This window comes from Xiphophorus maculatus, chromosome 7, assembly GCF_002775205.1.
Source record: "Xiphophorus maculatus strain JP 163 A chromosome 7, X_maculatus-5.0-male, whole genome shotgun sequence".
Taxonomy (NCBI): Eukaryota; Metazoa; Chordata; class Actinopteri; order Cyprinodontiformes; family Poeciliidae; genus Xiphophorus; species Xiphophorus maculatus.
The window spans coordinates 22327971-22345995 of NC_036449.1; the positions used below are offsets into that span (position 1 = coordinate 22327971).

General features: G+C 37.2%; 1 protein-coding gene across 4 annotated transcripts in view; it reads right to left on the reverse strand.

The window, feature by feature from the left end:
* Positions 1-1012: 1012 nt before the first annotated feature.
* LOC102219839 (alsin-like) overlaps positions 1013-18025 on the reverse strand; it is a 77003-nt gene continuing 59990 nt past the window's right edge. For 3 of the 4 annotated variants that reach the window (XM_023337249.1, XM_023337248.1, XM_023337247.1), the window contains 21 exons: positions 17733-17861; positions 17560-17583; positions 15151-15221; positions 13460-13526; positions 13173-13354; positions 12160-12225; positions 11203-11301; positions 10885-11049; positions 9962-10073; positions 9726-9803; positions 9519-9649; positions 8547-8699; positions 7275-7389; positions 7026-7183; positions 6078-6179; positions 5809-5988; positions 5005-5050; positions 4747-4808; positions 3819-3968; positions 3650-3746; positions 1013-2136 (listed from right to left, as the gene is read on the reverse strand). In XM_023337249.1, coding sequence (XP_023193017.1) covers positions 2098-2136; positions 3650-3746; positions 3819-3968; positions 4747-4808; positions 5005-5050; positions 5809-5988; positions 6078-6179; positions 7026-7183; positions 7275-7389; positions 8547-8699; positions 9519-9649; positions 9726-9803; positions 9962-10073; positions 10885-11049; positions 11203-11301; positions 12160-12225; positions 13173-13354; positions 13460-13526; positions 15151-15221; positions 17560-17583; positions 17733-17861 — 2226 coding nt within the window. In that variant the 3' untranslated portion in view covers positions 1013-2097. The remainder of the gene's footprint in view (positions 2137-3649; positions 3747-3818; positions 3969-4746; positions 4809-5004; positions 5051-5808; positions 5989-6077; positions 6180-7025; positions 7184-7274; positions 7390-8546; positions 8700-9518; positions 9650-9725; positions 9804-9961; positions 10074-10884; positions 11050-11202; positions 11302-12159; positions 12226-13172; positions 13355-13459; positions 13527-15150; positions 15222-17559; positions 17584-17732; positions 17862-18025) is intronic. The other variant, XM_023337250.1, reaches the window with a different exon arrangement.

The following is an 18025-nucleotide window of genomic DNA, read 5'->3' on the forward strand; positions in this document are numbered from 1 at the left end:
TGCAGTGTTTTAGGAAAATAAAGAAAATAAAAACATCAAAGTACCTCTCAGATAAATAAATGATTACAGTACACTCTCTACAAGAGAAAAGAAGTACCTTGATGCTTCATTGTTGTAGATGATATAAACATACCTTTCTAGAACATTTTCTGGCATCAAATAATGATTTAGCCAATCATTATAACATCTGAGATTAAATAACTAATATTTGAACATTGGCTCTAATCAACTTAATTAAATCTTTGTTTCTTTCCAATTAAAATATATTATAAAATATTTAACTTTAAAAGTAGTGATTAATGGTTACCGTATTTTCCACACCATAAGGCGCACCTAAAAACCTTCCATTTTCTCAAAAGCCGACAGTGCGCTTTATAATCCGGTGCGCCTTATAATCCGGTTCGCCTTTTATATGGACCAATATTGAGCCACAACAGGTCTCGCAACTACGCTAAGCAGCCGCCGACTTCATTTCCCCCCGTAGAAGAAGAAGCGCGCGGTGCACGCCGGGTTTTGTGTAAAGACCCCAAAATGGCTCCTATTAAGAGACACGCTTACGACGCAGAGTTTAAGCTCAAGGCGGTCAGTCACGCAGTAGAACACGGGAATAGAGCAGCAGCCAGAGAATTTAACATGAATGAATCAATGGTTATAGCGGAAGTGGATATATATTGTGATTGCACTAACGTTTGATTTAGCGTAACAGTATCAGACTGTTTGTTACGTGTTTATTGAATCGAGGAAAAGTTCCCCTCCACTATATGTTACACCTTGCTGTTAAAAGATAAACTGTGTCACGAAAATACCACGTCACTTACTTTACCCCGGGAAAATAATAAAACAGCTGTTTATTCATTTTGGGAATGAACGGAGTTTTCAGAACGCTGGTTTGTAATCTATTAATAAAGTTTGACTGACCTATCTGACTGTTTTGTTGACATTCCCTTTATCGCAGTTCCATCTAATGGATGCATAACGTAGCCCCAGCCTCTACTGTAGCGTCTATTCTATCCGCCTTATAATGCGGTGAGCCTTATATAAGAAAAAAGTTTTAAAATAGGCCATTCAATGAAGGTGCGCCTTATAGTGCAGAAAATACGGTACATTACATTCAGTGCTGACACAGCATAAGACAATGAGCAGGTTTGTTGTTAGTTCTTTTTAAACATGAACACTCACACACGTGTTTAGTAAAACACCAAACTGCATTTCTGCATCCAAAGTGGTTTGACATTATTTTTAAAAAATATTTTCTCTCATAGAAACAAACATTTACAGTAAAAACAGGATTTATTCCCTTTTCTGTAGCTGCTCTAGTAGTAATATTAGTCCAATTACATTTATCAAACACTACGTTCTTTTCAAGAGAATTGTGTTAGTAAAGTGTTAGAAAAAACATTTAAATTAATTTCATAAGTGCTTAAATAAATCAAGTTTTTAAAGTGAAGTAGTGGTTTCCTTTTGCCTGAAGTTTAAATATAAAAACTGAGAAAAGAGAATCACAGCAGCTCCAACTTTTGAATCATAATCAAACTTATTTAAAACTAAATCCTCCCAGCAGCAGTCGGACTCTAAAATCATCAAAGTGTTTATGTACATGCTGCTGTTTATTTGCACAATAATTTGCTATGTTCTTAAATAACATTTCTGGTTTTCTGCTCTTCACTGATATATTGTACTGTAAACAATTTGTTTCTATTTAAAGTTTAGTACACATGCACATCCCTTGGATTCTGAGTACAACATTTCTATCTGTAATCTTATACAGTCTATTATTATTATTATTGTTTTTTATTTATACATTTTCAACACTTTTGTAACTTTTTGTTCTGCTGTTGCACATGCATTTCCCCTTTGTGGAATAATAAATGTTCCTTTTCTATTCTGAACGTCAGTGTATTTGAACAGGTGTTACCAGGTTCCAACAGCAGAGGGCGCTGTGCTGCGTCATTCTGCTAACTGTTGCTTCCTGAGTGATCGGCGGCCAGACCGGCTTTCTCTGCAGCGCCGGACGTCGTCCGCTCTGCGTGGCTGCAGCAGCTGGAAACTGGGAGATAATACTGGTTCTGTTCCATCAAACTGGGCCTGAATCACTGGTTATGTTGTGGATTCCTGTTGGATCTGGATGAAGCAAGCCTACGGAAGGTAAAGTGACTCAAAAATGTGTTTCTGTCCAGAGTATAAAGACAAAAACAAACCCTGAAACTTTTTAATTATGAGTTAAAGTTTCCATGGGGTATAAATGTGATGTGACACAGAAGCCCATTTGTCTCAGTAACTCCTCAAAATGGGAAAAACTAGAAGGCATGCAGTTATGTAAGTTCTGCCTTAACCTGTTCAAATCTACAGACAGAACAATAATAATGACAATAATAACAGGGTTTGAACAGTTTCCAAGCATTTTCAAGGTAAGTTTTCAAGCGCCACACTATGGCAATAAAAACAATATGAATCAACTAAAACAAGACAGTTTCAATTCACTCTTTAACATCATTTTTTACTGGTTTTAATAATGGCTCATGATAGTATGCTACAGCAGAGATCAGGTAAATTAAAACATAACAAAATGTTATGTTTTGGAAAGTCTCTCTCACCCCCTAACCACCAGACTGGTCCAAAAAACAAAATTATAATTTTACCCAAAATAAATAATAAAATTCTATAACATTGTTTAATACCTACATACAATGTTTTATACATATGTATGAAACAATGTATTTAAGCATCCTACTGAAATTAAATGCTTTAACACAATATACAAAGAGAGCTACAAATAAATCTCTGAAAAATGTTCTCGCTACGTTCTCTGGCATTTAGAAAATATAAATAATTTTGGAGATTCTGACTGAATTAAAAACAGACCAAATTTATCTTGTTTTATGTTAGACAATGAGAAAAAAATATGTTTCTCTTTATCAATTGTATGAAAATATCTGGTTTCCACTGTAAATAACGTTGACATTTATTACAAAAGTGTAGAGTTGGGCATTGACTAGTTACATTACTAAATATATACATATATATATATAGACAACCTTTTAGGAGTATTTTTACTACTCTGTATTTTCTACTTTTACTTAAGTAATTTTATTATGAAGTATCGCTACTTTTAATTGAGTAAAATTCTTTATTTTCTACCCACCCAGTGAAAAACAAACACGTTTTAACCAAAGATTCACTAGGCAGACACACACCTGCAGTTTTTGTTAAAGTTTCATCAGTTTTTTATTGATAGAAACTGATTTGGAAATTTTTCACTTGCTTGGTTTTGTTATTGTTATTTAAATGAATTATTGTAATTTTGATTTTCAAAATACCAAAATTTCCACTTAGCTTTATATTTCGGTCCGCCTGATGATATAATTTTTAAATGATTGATAATTTGATCCGTTATTCAGTACTTTATAAAACTTTTTATCAAATACCTTTTTACTCCTGAGTAATTTCTCGCCACTTTTTACTTTTACTTGAGTAAAAATATGTTGAAGTTTTGCTATAATTTTTGGGAACTCTGCATAACTACACACTGACTATCACGAACTTTCAAGCAGTTTCCAAACTCCTAAAACATCCTGTTGAAATTCAAGCATTTTCAAGGATTTCAAGCACCAGTATGATCTGTGTTTTGATGATTGTTGGACTTTCTTACCTTTAGGGTCGTGAACATGAGGCCCATCTCTCCATGCTGGAGGTTGGGATCCATCAGGTCTTCAATCAGGCTGACTTCAGCTCCCAGGTTCCTGACCCTGCAGAAATAAGAACGTGAACTACAGAAACGGCTCAGAAACATCCGAACCGGACAGCTGGTGAATCTGCACCTGGCTCTCAGCACCACGTAGAGGAAGAGGGGGAACAGGTCGTCCATGCACCACAGGAAGTCCCCGGCCAGGAAGGGTTTCACCTCCAGCGTCAGCTCCTCAAACGTTTTCTGAATCACCAACAGTTTATCCGATGGCGTAAACGTGGTGCTGCGTGCAGAACATGCTCATTAAATATGGATTTTAATCCAGGGGTTTTCAAAATGAGGTCCGGGGGCCATTTGTGGCACTTTGATTGATTCTGTGAGGCCCCAACTGCAATTATAGAAACTTGATGGAGACACAGGAAAATGTAAAGTACAACACAAAGTATTCGTCTTTTTATAACCAAATGTTAAAACCAAGAGACTTTCACTGAAAAGCTAACTAAGATTTTATCCTCTCTTAAAGTTGATTAAATATAACAAGCAAAGTATGCGAAAGAAAAATAAAAATTAATATATTTTTGCCAAAAAATTCAGACAATTTCCAGAAAAATTAAGGACATTTCTGAGCTTCAAAAGTCAAAGATTTGCTAAAAATAATTAATTGAAGTTTCTGAGTTTGGAAAGTAGAAAATTTGCTTTTAAAAAATCTGGAATTTTTAGATTAATACCAGAATTTGTTTTACAAAAATGTCAGTTTGCTCTGAAAATCTTTTCTAGAGAATTTCTGAGATTAATCTCAAAATTTCAGAGATTTTGGTGGAAATTTACTTTTTTTTCTATTTAGAATACACCTTTAGATTTCTATACAAGGTAGAAATCCCTTTCAAATCTTGGATCTACGGTGGATCTCCAGCTGCTTCATCTCTTTGATTTTAGGTCGTCTGTTTTTTCAGTTTACAATTTTGGCAAAACATGTCAAAAAGTTTGGACACCCCTGTTGTAATCCCTCTGCAGTGACTTTATCTGAGACGATTATTTGTGTTGCGTTTATTTTGTGGCACCTGATTTGTTGGAGAGTCTCAACAGCAGAAATGAAACAGGCATCTTTACTGCTGGAAACGATCTGCAAACACCATAAAATAAAGAAAAAAACTAAGTTTAAATGCAGTTTATAGGGACTGCAGATGACTTTAAATGTTTTTACATCACAACAAGAAACTTCAATGTGTTTCATGGTTATTACATGATTTAAAAACATGTATAATTAAAAAGTATGTATGAAGGAGTACTTGAGAAAGCTGAATATAAAACATCCTAACCTGCTTTTTCTCCCCCAGAATCGACATCCAGTGAGGCCAAAACTTCCTACAACAGGAAACAAAACAAATGTCCACAAAAAGCAGTTAGCATAACCGCTACCTGCTCAATGCATGAGGAGAGGACAAGCTAATATACTGCATGTTCCTCACTATACGTCAGATATGTTTCATAGTTTGGCTGGAACTGAGTTATAATCAGGTCCAACTTATGTAAAAAGACAATAAAAATGAACTAAAAAAATAGTTTCAATTCACTACAATATTTTATATTACTGTTATACATATTTTACATTCTACATACAGCATGGACAAAGTGAATTAAAATACTACAAATGTTATGTTTTAAAATATATTTCACACACCTGACTGGTCTGAGAGCAAAGCATGAATTTAACACATTTTTATTGAAAGAAACTGATTTTATTTTCTGTTATATGAATTGTTGTCATTTTTGTTAAAATACCAAAAAATTTCCTCTTAACTTCATATTTCAGTCCATCTGATGATGTAAGTCTTAAATATTAAACGATTGATAATTTTGATCAGTTACTGAGTGCTTAAATAGACTTTCTACCAAATACTTTTTTACTCTGGAGTAATTCCTGGCTTCTGAATATCAAGCACTTTCAAGGACTTCATACAGACATCAAGCACTTTCCAAACCTTGAAAACACTTAATTGAATTCAAGTATTTTAACCCTGTATTTATGATTTTCTTCTTCTTCATGAGGTAGTTTATGCTCTGGAGTGATAGAGTGGTATATTGTGTGTGTGTGTGTGTGTGTGTGTGTGTTGCAGACTGACTCCTGAACTCCCAGGAAGCCGAGGAGCGCCTGGTCTGGCTGCTTGTTGAGCCGCAGGATGCGCTCCCAGTACTGGGCCTCCTCCGGCTCCTGCTGCAGGCAGTAGAGGGTGAAGAGAGGCGGGTAGAGTCGAGGCAGCAGCAGAGGGAGGAGCAGCGAGGAGCAGCTCACCACCAACACACTGAAGGAGAAATAAAACAACACACGATTTAAAATAACATCGACATTTATCTCATTTCTTTGTGCCACCTCCTCTGTGTGAAGTCTGACCCCTGATCCATTTTGTTTGAGTTTCGTCGTGTTTTATACGGACTGATGTCAGGAGCGTCTGGGATGACGCCGCCATCATCTGGTAACCCTGGAAACAGAAACCTGCAGACAGCAACAAATATTAGTGAACAGCCAAAGTTACACTTTGATTATCAGTTTTGTTCTGTAGTTTGAGGTGAAACTAACATCCTTCAGAAGCCACACGATGAGCAAATAAAGCCCAGATTTCTGTCCTTTAAAGGGAACCTATTATGCAAAATTCATCATTTTAATGTTTTTATGCTTCCGTTTGAGTTTAAACTGCTTCTAAAAACAACCCAAGCTCTTAAAAACAAAAAACATCCAGCCGTTTTTAAGCAATAAGTTTATATTTTTTATCGTCTGGTTGATGAACTGCTTCAAATATCTCCTGATTGTTGAGTCACACTGCCTCGTTAAGTGGCGCAGTAGCACATTTAGAGAGCTGATTTTACCACTGCATATGGGGTACAATGGCTGCTGGAAAAGACAAGTGTTTTGCTATTGACTAGCCATTCAGAAACCACTTGCTGTATTCTTCTTGGTTGTGCAGGAGGCTCTACTAATGCTTTTCAAAGATGTACAGCAATATAATTGTGCGAGTGTAAACGTTAAGTTGGGGGCGTGGCCAGCTGCAGGTTTGGATTTAAAGTGACAGAGCCCTAAAACATAAAATTGTAAAATCATTCTGAAAAGAACTAAAAAAAGAAGAAGAACTGACCAAACAATAACCTCTTTATTTAAGAATTATATTGTAAAAATAATGAAATCAACATGTTTTGCAGCTCATAGATCTTTAAGGAAGCACAGTAGGCCACCTTTAAAGCAGCGTCAGCCATTTTGAATCCTTTAATGTGAACTCAATAGATCTCAGGATCTTAAAGGGATATGCCACCCTCTCTTCTTCTTCTCCGTGGTGAATAAATCTACCTGACGATGCTGTAGAAGTGAGTGAGGTAGGCCTGCAGCTCCAGCACCGCCTGCCGGAGCAGCCGGCGGTTCGATCCCACGCCAACGTACGTCATCCTGTACGCCGTCACCAGCGTCTCCACCAGCCAGCCCAGAGGGTGGTGGGGCGTCTCGCAGGCCTGACATGGTCACACACACACAGATGTTTCATTCGTCCTGCAGTGGCTCTGGAGGAGCTGCACAGATCAACGCTCAGGTGGGAGAATCGACCTTAGTGAGGTATCGTCTGATGTTGTCGTAGTTCGCAGTGGTGACCGCCTCTCCATACTGAGGGATGAACTCCAAACTCTCCAGAACTTTGGTGTGAGATTTACTGAGGTCTGGGCTACACACACACACACACACACACACACACACACACACACACACACACACACACACACACACACACACACACACACACACACACACACACACACACACACACACACACACACACACACACACACACACACACCCCTACATTTAGTCTGATCATAACAGACAGCTAAGAGTTGTCACTAATAATCAGGTTTCACAATTGATGTAGCAAACTATTTACAGCTCAGAAGTTTGTAACTTGTGGCTGTTTGGACTTTTCTTATTAACTTTGCTAAAAATCATAAATATTAGCATAAAAAGCAAAATATTAAAAGAAGTATTAATACAATAACAAATGACAGGTTTAGATGTTTTAAAAACTTTTTATGGGATAATTAATTTTTTTTCTACGGATACAACTAACAATTATTTTAGTAATAAATTAATCTACTAATCAATTAATCAGATTTTTTTTAAAAGTCTGTATTCTACATATTTTTTATTTAACAACTTAAGCCTTTTTTTATACAGAAATACGTTACATTAATACTCTGAATGTGTTTTTTCTTTTCTACGTCTCTATACTCCAGTTAATGATTAATCGCTTTCTAAATTAGTTGTCAATAATCGATTAATCACAATTAATCCGATTAATCATTTCAGCTCCATATTTTTTACATTTTTCTTATTGTCATTAAGTTGGAATTTTTTTTTAACAAATGAGGTGAAAAATATTTTTGAACCTCTATTTTTTTTCTCTTAAAAGACAAATTACTGCTGTTAATTTTTGACTGCGTAACTTTTGAAATTGCACATTAACTTTTTTTGGTTTCAGATTTTTTCACAAATATCAGCATTCTGTAAAGAAAATATATTCATTGTTGTTTTTTTCCCTTATTTTAAAAAAATGACAGTAAACTTATGGTTGACATTTATTGAAAATTATAAGTTGCCATTTTTAGAAAAGTTTGGTCTTTAAAGAAGTTTCATTTTTGCTGGATTTAGGGGAAAATTGTCTCTTTGGGTTGGTAAAGTAGCAGACTGCTGGTGTAGATGAATATAAAGATGGATGGAAGATTTAGGAAACAAGGCAAAGGTTAAAGTTTAAAACAAATCCTAGATTCTGCAGGAATCCTGACTTATTGCTAAATGTTTCCTCAGTCTTGCGGTTCGTGCGCCTACCTCTGCCGTCGAGCCGTTGCTATGGTAACGGCGATGTTCTCCCAGGCTGCGGTCCGTTCTCCTCTGCCGGCGGCGTCACAGCCGAGTCGACTCCAACATTCGTCAAACACACAGATCCACCTCTGAGCTGCGGGCACCGCGTACTGACCCAGGCTGTCGACACGCGAACAGATTCAGACATCAGGGCCAACGTTACGGTCAGAGCCGGCCCAAACCTTTTTGGGGCCCTTAGCAGATTTTCAGAACTAAACTAATCTACTACTATGTTGGTAACATACCTGCTATCACTAGCGGCATTAGTAATTAGCGAAAATCGTACCAATATTACTATGGTTATTAATTTTAACCTTAAAGAAGTAGCAAACTGAAAAATTATTTAGATTTTAAAAGGCAGTGTGGTATTTCAGTGTGTTATATTATTTAAAAATAATATAGAAATTGTTTTCCTATGTTCAGTAGCATTTAGTTTGTAATATTCAATGCTATTTAAATGAATAAATATTTTATCATGCTATCTTTTTGCCCCCTGGTGGTGTGGGGGGCCCCAAGCGGCCTAGGCCCGGCCCTGGTTACAGTTTTGCTGTGTAATCTCAACAGATTTCCAGTTCATAGCACACCAGCCATTTTGTAATGTTGACGCTGCTCCGTCCCGCAGTTCTGTTAATGGTTGTCCAGTTTTTATATTTCAAAATAAAATAGCAAAAAGTGAATTTTGCATCTCTAATTGGACTCTGTATCGTTTCTCTTTCCCGTTCTGGAACAGCCGCCATCTTTAATCATAGCTGCATTTAAGGATGGCCAGTGGCGCCCTCTGCTGGATGGTGGCCAGACTACAACACTAAAGGAAGATCTAAGTGGACGTTTTTGTCAATAAATTGGAACTAATTTTAATCTAATAAATCTTTAACTGATAATTAATTTTAAGTAGATTAATTGCTAGTATTTCTATGAGGAAGTAAAGTAAATACTCACGGTGGCTCATCTTTCTCTTTGTTGTCATCCATCGCTGGTTTGACGTATGTTCCTACGACCTTCAGACCGGCGCTCCACTCGCCACTGAACAGGCCGTCCAGACGGTCGCCATTTGCAAGCGTCAAAACTCCCTGCAGAGACAGAAGAAGAAAGAGCGATCAGTTCATCTGAGGAAAGCCTCCAGAGCAAAGCGAGCGTATGTTTTACCTTCCCATTGATGGTCCAGTCGTCACTGAACTCCCCATGAAAAACCGTGTCATCATCTGACACCAACAGGCCAGAACCCTGACAGATTACAGGGATAAAACCATCAAAACCAGTAGAAACGTAACAAGTCTGGTTTATAATGTCTCTGGCTGCTCAATTACAGACAGACTACAACTTCTATTAACATTAAAACAAATCACAGTTACCCTTTTGAGCCGACTGACTGCTGTACTTACACTCATCTTGTTTTCTTTGAATGACCCTTCAAAATAAACTCCATACTGGGTGAGGACCACAGCGCTGCCGTGCCGCTGGTCATCCAGCCAGAAGCCCATGAACTTCTCTCCTCTGAGAAACAAAATGGAGATGTAATGAACCCCACAGCTCTGCTAATGCAGGTTAATTAAATTAAGCTGAAGTAATAACCAACTAAAACTAACAAAGATCAGCCACAGGATCAAAAATTGTTTCAGAAACTTTTCTACAGAATGATAATTCATTGACTAAGGCTTTTTTTTTTTATGGTGACGGAAAATTAGAAAAAAAGCCAAAGTGAAAAAAGTTACGTTTTATTTAATTGTTTTTGTAGTTTTTTAATTCTTTGGTTGAACTTTCTGAAGTATTGTGATTATATACATATAAATCGACTGATTAAATAATAGTAAACAGAAAATAAAATTTTGAAAAAATGTATTTAATTATTGTTGAACGACCAAATGACACATTTTATCCTAATATTTTCTGTAGTCATTTTGCAGACTAGACTTTTTAGCAGGATTATGGAGTACCATAATCTGCCGACAGCTGACATAAAATAAAAAAACATAAATTTCACTAGAGAAAACTAAACTAATCTTGTTGCTAGATAAAGCTTTAATCAGTTTAAAATGCTAACAAATAGATTCAAACACAAAAATAAAGGATATTAAATAATTTCAGTATGTTTGAGTGTTATAAATGCAAGACATAATTTTTCCTCACTAATTACCGTTTTTTATTTACTTCAGTAAATGTTTTCTCAATTTCAGTTTTCATTATTTCATTAGTTTGAGTTATTTGTAATAACCTTGGTCCTTGTTATAGTTTCTATGAGTAAATCGTATTTCTGTGTCTAATCTCACATTTTGTTGCTCACAGAACAGAAATGTTTTATTTTTACCTCGTGATGTCGTCGTGGACTCCGTAGCCCGTCTTCTTGTCCTGAACCCATTGGCCGATGAAAAGGCCTGAAGACGCGCCGGCCAGTTTGCCGGAGCTCAGCATGCCGTAACCATGGCGACGGCCGTCACAGAAACAGCCGTCGTACACCTCTCCGCTGCCGTACCTGAGTGCCACCCGGAGCACACACAAGGGGGCGCTCTGAGTTAAGATGTCACAGATCTGATGATACATCCAGTAACCGACGGTTCTGATGTTCCACAACACATTTCTTTGGTTCCGTTTGAATAAAAATGTCTCCATAAAACGCTGTACTGACTTGTACTTGCCAAAGCCATGGATCTTCCCCTCTTTCCACTGTCCTTGGTACACGTCGGGTTTGTCCTGCACTTTGTTTGGCATTACACACTCTCCATAACTGGGGGGGAAAAAGATAAAAAATATGGTTTCATTTGTAGAAAAGAGTTAAAATTCCCAGCTAATGCCACTATTTTCTGTCCAAACTGGTTTTAGGTCTCTATAAGAAAAAAGAAACATCTATATCAGTGTTTCTCAAACCTTCACACTTACCCCATTTAACAAACACTCAGCAACCACTTAATTTCACTTAACATATAAAAGCAGGAAGGAAAATATTTAGTTCTTTGTTCATCCTACTGTGAAGAGTGGCACTGCTTTTTAAACACAATAAAATACAAACTACTACAACTTGGGCCGTTTTGAGTTCTTTACAAACTTACAAAGTGTGGATTCTAAGCTTTCCAATGATAAAAAACATGGACATCTAAAAAGTTCTTTACTACAAGTGTTGTGTGCATTGATAACGTAATTTAGAAGCATAATGAAATAAAAATAGACTAGAGTGTACTGGAGCCAGTGGATAGCCCAACATAAATAATGTTATTGTAGGTGTTAAGATGCAGTTAGTCAGCGTGGGGCGCAGCGCTGCTCACTGACGTATCACATTCAGCACAGCTGCAGACCTAGATCTCCTATCGTCATGTTAAAAAACAAAAGTTCTGCAACTCCACTGAGAAACTGTCCATTTATCTTCAGGTTTTGTTTTTAGTGACCCCTTCTTTAACCATTTATCCATTATTATTTTTAAACACAATCCTTCGGTAAGCTAACTTCAGTCATCGCACTTTGAGCTAACGTCACGGCAAATAAACGATTCTTTACATGCGGTGCCTCACGGACCACTAGGGGGCGCCCGCAGACCACCGGTGGCCCGCAGACCACAGCTTGAGAAAGACTGGTCTAGATTCATACAGACCCATCCTCCAGTCCACCCTTGAAGTTTCCCTTGTACACTCGGCCGTCCGGCCACTTCATGGTTCCTCTGAAAAAGAAAATGTGCAAATTACACTTTCAGCTTTTCAGCACTTTAAAGCGTCATCAACTCATGTAGACAATAAAACATGTTATTTGGCAGCACACAAAGTCTCAAAACGATATATAAAATAAAGTTTTATTTTCATCGACTTATCACAAGCCTTTGACGACCAAAGTCACAGTTTGTTGAAGCAGAGATTCATCTGTTTTGATAATCTCACAGAACATAGCATGGTTTCACCTGCAGTTAGCTCATGGTGTCCCCCAGGGGCCGGGCTTAGGACCACTTCTTTTCATTGCTCTTATTTAGAATTTGTGCAGCTTAAAATTTTCTTTTTTACACTGACGATGCGGCAAAGGTCACTATCTACACCTAAAATGGCTCCCAGTTAGTCGCAGTCATCTTTTAATCCCGGACAATCAAACCTCTGTTACTTTAAACTCAAAGAAAACTAAACAAATCTTGTCGCCACATAACCTAGTATTGATAATTCCTATTCATGGCTTTCAGATTTAGTTTGTAAAATCATATCTGTAGACAATGTTTTAGAAAACTTAAGTACAAATGTATTTTTTTGTACAGTTTTAGTTTAATTACTGCTCTGAGTGACACATTCTTTCAGCAATTTGTCTTTTATTGAGTCTATATGCCATTTAACAACTACTTAATTGATGATCATTTCAAGAATTGATTAATCACAAATAATCCCGATTAGTCCAGTTAATCATTTCAGCCTTGTTGGTGATATTAAAATATTATATTTTCAGCCTTTAAAGACATTTTTAAAAGAATGCATACCACCACATGAACAGATGCAGCAAAGCAATTATGTCTCTTTATTAAAAGAGAAACTCTGAGAATAACTATTATAGATCTTTTACTATTAGAATGTTAATTTTACTAATCAACTCCAAGCGTTTTTAAGGATTTGCAGCAGCTGGTGGCGGTCTGACCTGCCGTGGACTCGTCCTGCCATCCAGCCGCCGCTGTACTGAGCGTCTTTGAATCGCTCATCTGAGACGAACTTGTACGACGCCGTACGGCACACTGCAGCCGTGACCCCTGGCGATGACCCCTGAGCTGCACCTCCCAGCACCAGATCCACCGCCTGGTTCAGGGACCGCAGCCACTTGTTCTACAGAGAGACGGAAGGGTCAAAATAAAGAACCACCATAAGGGTTGGTTTAAAAAAAAAAACTAAATTACAGAATGATAATAATACGATGAACCAAACATTTACCTTTTCTTGTGGCGTTGAGGCCACCAGGACGAGACTCTCCTCTGGACATATTATTTTGATCGTATAACTGAGAAAAGTACAATAAAATATTAATTTCCCTGAAGGATATGTCAATGCTTGCATTTTGTGACCTTTTTAAAAATGTTTAAGGCTTATTGTTGCCATGATGTGTTCTTACTAAAAAGCTGATATTTCTGCTCATAACTCTAAACCCTCCTTACCTGAGACGACCCTGCACCATCGTTCTGCTGCTGCCTCCTCCCTGACTCTTTCCTCTTTCTACTGTGACAGTGAATATTTATTTTAAATAAGTGGAAAGCAGCAGTGAGCACAACTTCTACATTTACATTAAAAAGGACTGGGTTCATTCCTGTATTCACTAACTAGTAAAGGATATAAAATAGGTAACAACAACATTAGTATTCTTGTTAACCAGCTTGTTGTGATATATTAGCATTAATTAATCATTATTTAGCCGACATTAACTGCATGTAGCAGCATTACTCAACTTATACGGTTTGTTTGGAAGAAACCTACAAAGTATTTCGACTTTTGTCAAATGTTACAGTTTTACATGTCTGATCTTGCAGGTTTTGCTTTTGAGAGACGATGTGAAACAGGAAGTCAGATTAGGACAGGGCGAAGTGGATTGGTCAAAATTCAGTCGACATGCAGCAGAAAAAAGGAAATACAGAAATGTTGCAATGGCTGGTGAAAAATCTGAGAGTAATGAGTGAATTTGTATTAATAGCTGCGATCGCAACATCACAACTTCCTGACTTTCATTTAATACTTAATGAGCATCAGCAAGATACTTGAAGTGTAAAAGTAAATTGATCACAACATTTAGTACAGTATACTGAAATAATGTATACTGGTGATTACAACACCTTTAGCTTTTTATACACAAACTGAAATGATTAAAGCAAATACATTGTTACAAATACGTACTGATGTAATTTGTGCTTCATTTACAGTGAATGCATTAAATTTTTCACCTGTTAAATGAAAAAGTGGCCTTTAGTTTGTATCATGGTAAACTACCTCACCACTGACTCTCCTCTAAATTAGTTTCTGTAAAGTCTAAACTGCAGCAAATAGTTTTAATATCCCATCATTTGTGTGCTGGTCTTTCACAACGTGTCATTTTCTTTGGCTGTAAATTTACAACAAAACATATAAATATGAGAAGGCTTTCCCCCTAAATGCAGGCGTAACTACTTTAAAATGTGGCCAATCTCCACTTATACAAATGCTTGTTGCTGTGTGACTACGTCGGCAGCAAATCTTTCTTTTTGTGAAGTTCATCAAAAATAGTTTTGTTAATTTGGCCTCATGTTGCAGCTGAGACATGGTATCCACCAATGAGTGTTAAACGCTGCACAGTGCAGAAGTTCATCTACAGGACAGCAGATTGTGGTTATAATAGAAATAACAAAGCAATTACAGGAAGGATGTTCACTTTTTAGGAACTAATTCATCTTCCTCCGATGAAAAAACGCTTCTACCAAGAATCTCTTTATTCTTTTGTAGCTTTTTGAAAGGTTTTAGTTTCATTATTGAACAGAAATAGTCACATAATTGGCCGTAAATTCATCTAAACTTCCCCAATGACTAATGAGCACTAATGTCAGCATCGTAATTTATCTACTTTCTAAACATTTCTGGTCAGAACTTCTTGAGAAACTCACAGTCCGCTGCCGTCTTCGGTAATCGTTTTCACCCACAAGCAGGTCAGAGGATAGATTCGAAATGAGGAGAACTGCAGGGAAACGCACAGCAACAGAAATTACAACTTTTCTGAAATTCTCAAATTAAGCAACATTACTCACTCTGAAATTACAAAATCACCTGACAGACAAAAAACGACAGACAAATACGTGTCGGTTATCGTCGAAAGGGCTTTTTCTAAAAACAGACTAATTGGGGAACTTTCAATAAAAAACCCAGAAACCTGGGCGTGCCGTGGTGGCGTAGCGGTTAGCGCGACCCGTATTTGGAGGCCTTGGGTCCTCGACGAGGCCGTCGCGGGTTCGACTCCCGGACCCGACGATATTTGCCGCATGTCTTCCCCGTTTCCTGTCAGCCTACTGTCGTATAAGGGACACTAGAGCCCACAAAAGACCCCTGGAGGGTAAAAAAAACCCCCCAAAAAACAAAAAAAACCCCCAGAAACCTTAATTTCAGTTTCACTAAACAAAATACGAAACAGTTCTAGAAAATAAATCAGCAAACTGCAACTGCAGGAAAAGTAGTAATGAGAGGATCTGTAGCGATAAGACTGCATTTAAACTTGATTATTAAATACAAAAAACTATTTCAAAACTGTAAATTAGACTCTTTATGACGAAAATACACATTTAAAACCAACAATAGAAGTGAAATCAAAACGAAGCACAACAAACTGAAGATGTAAAATGTGTTTTTTTCATTTCAGGAATGTTTCCCAGGAACGAAGCTAATCTGTGGGAGAACAACTTTCCCTTTCAGCTTCACTTCCTTTAAATTTATCACCAGAAACGTAAACAGGCGGCACATTTATTATCCTGAGCCTTTAAGGGTTGAGTTCTCTCTTTGGACAACAATTATTTTTCATGTAATAAACTTTTTCAGCATGATTCAGCGTTATCAGTTCATGTTTCCTCTTCATTTTAACGTGATGTACTCTAAATAAGATTTCTACTTTCTGGTCAAAAACAGTAAATCCTCCATTTTGAAACTCTGTGTTGTTTTACAACATTCCTGCTTTCCCTCCTGGTTTTACGTTTGAAAGAATCAAACTTCTGATCAAATTTAACATTTCCTCTGATTTTGGAGGGATTTTAATTTAGTGTAAAACTATCAGACTGCAGTGGTTGTGCCTAGTATTTCTCTTCTTTAAGACATATGAATGAATACTTATGATTGAGTGATTTTTATTGTTTAAATATCTGAAAAGCCTCCATAGTAGAGGGTGAATAAAAGACACGTTTTGAGCATTGAATTTGCACAGAGCCGGAAGTTGAATAAAGTAACATGTTTTTGAGGACTTTTAATCATAATAAATGATTTCAATATGTATTTATTTAATGATATTTAAGATATTTTATCACTGTATTCTGGAGCTTATTTGCAGAAGGTGGTATTGTCTTCTTAGCTGAATGAAAGACAAAGTTTGAACTTTCTGTACAGCTAAAGTTGATTAAATTTACAGGTTATCAATGACTAGCACTTGAAAAGAAGCAACCTTTTAACCAAAGCCAGTAAATGAAAGCTTCAGGGTGATTAAGCTTTGGCGGAAAGGTTAACGTTCTTAAATGTAGCATTTTTCTCCATCAACACACCACAGCAAACCAGACAGTGGAAGACAAAGTTAGTCTCTATAATACAGGAAAGCAACCAGTGAGGGAAACGCAGGACAAGGAGGCAGCAGCTGAAGACCGGCAGCTGAAGACCGGTGCAAAGTTACAGCAACGCCTTGTTGTTTGGAGTTGGTCATATTAGTTCAGTTTGCCTCTGAACGCTAGCAGAGCAGCTCTCAGAGTGGATCCACTAACGCTGCAAACATTAAACCCAGAAGAGCACAAAGACCCCGGTTTATCACCACTAAATAAACATGCAGAAAACAAACGTGAACACTGGACGTCACCATGATTTAAGCCCAGAAACAACAAGATTGAGTAGTGATATTGTAACATAATTCAACTCACATTGGTATAGACTGATAAAAATAAAACTCCACAATTATAAAACAAGGTGATTTTTTTCAAAAGTGGTTATTTACACAACTCCATCAAATCAAAATGGCTCTTGGAAAGTTGAAAATGTCAATGATTACATGAAAATATTTATGGGACTAGAGATGGAGATTAGCCACTTAAATAATATAATATTATGTATTTAAATGTACATTTTCACCAATATCTATTGACTTTTAAAAATAAACCTGGAATCTTCAAACATAGGTGTCTGGACGAGTGGAAAACCTTTTAGCAAACTTTACGACGTCCAGTGCTCACATTTATTGATTGCCCCGTTTCTGAACCTTCAGAGTGGAAACTGGATGCAGCAAAAACTGGTGGGTGGGACATCAAGCTAAGATGCTACTTTATCATACTTACAAAGCTCTGAGGGGGAAGAGATCCCTGAGTGAATGAAAAACACAATGAAGACAATCTAAAGACAATGAGGACCATTGGAAATGTCAGCCACAAACACACAGCCCTGTTTCTAAACCTTAAATGCACTCTTATTTCACATCAAGAAGCAACTTAAAGGCCTTTAATTTGGGTACCTGTGTGTGCACCAGGATGTCGTTGAACAGGATAAACCAGTGATTGGAGAAGCGGCCGGCGTATTGAGGAGTCAGAGATCTGTTGCTGCTCTCACAAACGACACGGCGCTGTGGCAGACGCAGACTCTCCTGAAAAACAAACATTCACCTATTGGTTAAAGCGTAAAGGCAGACCTAGACCATCAAACTACCACAGATGTGTGAAGTTCTTTTTCTGAAATGCTGTACATCTCGTTTTCAATCAGATGTAACGGGACACACACCATGTGTCTTTGAAAAGCAGAAATAAGGCA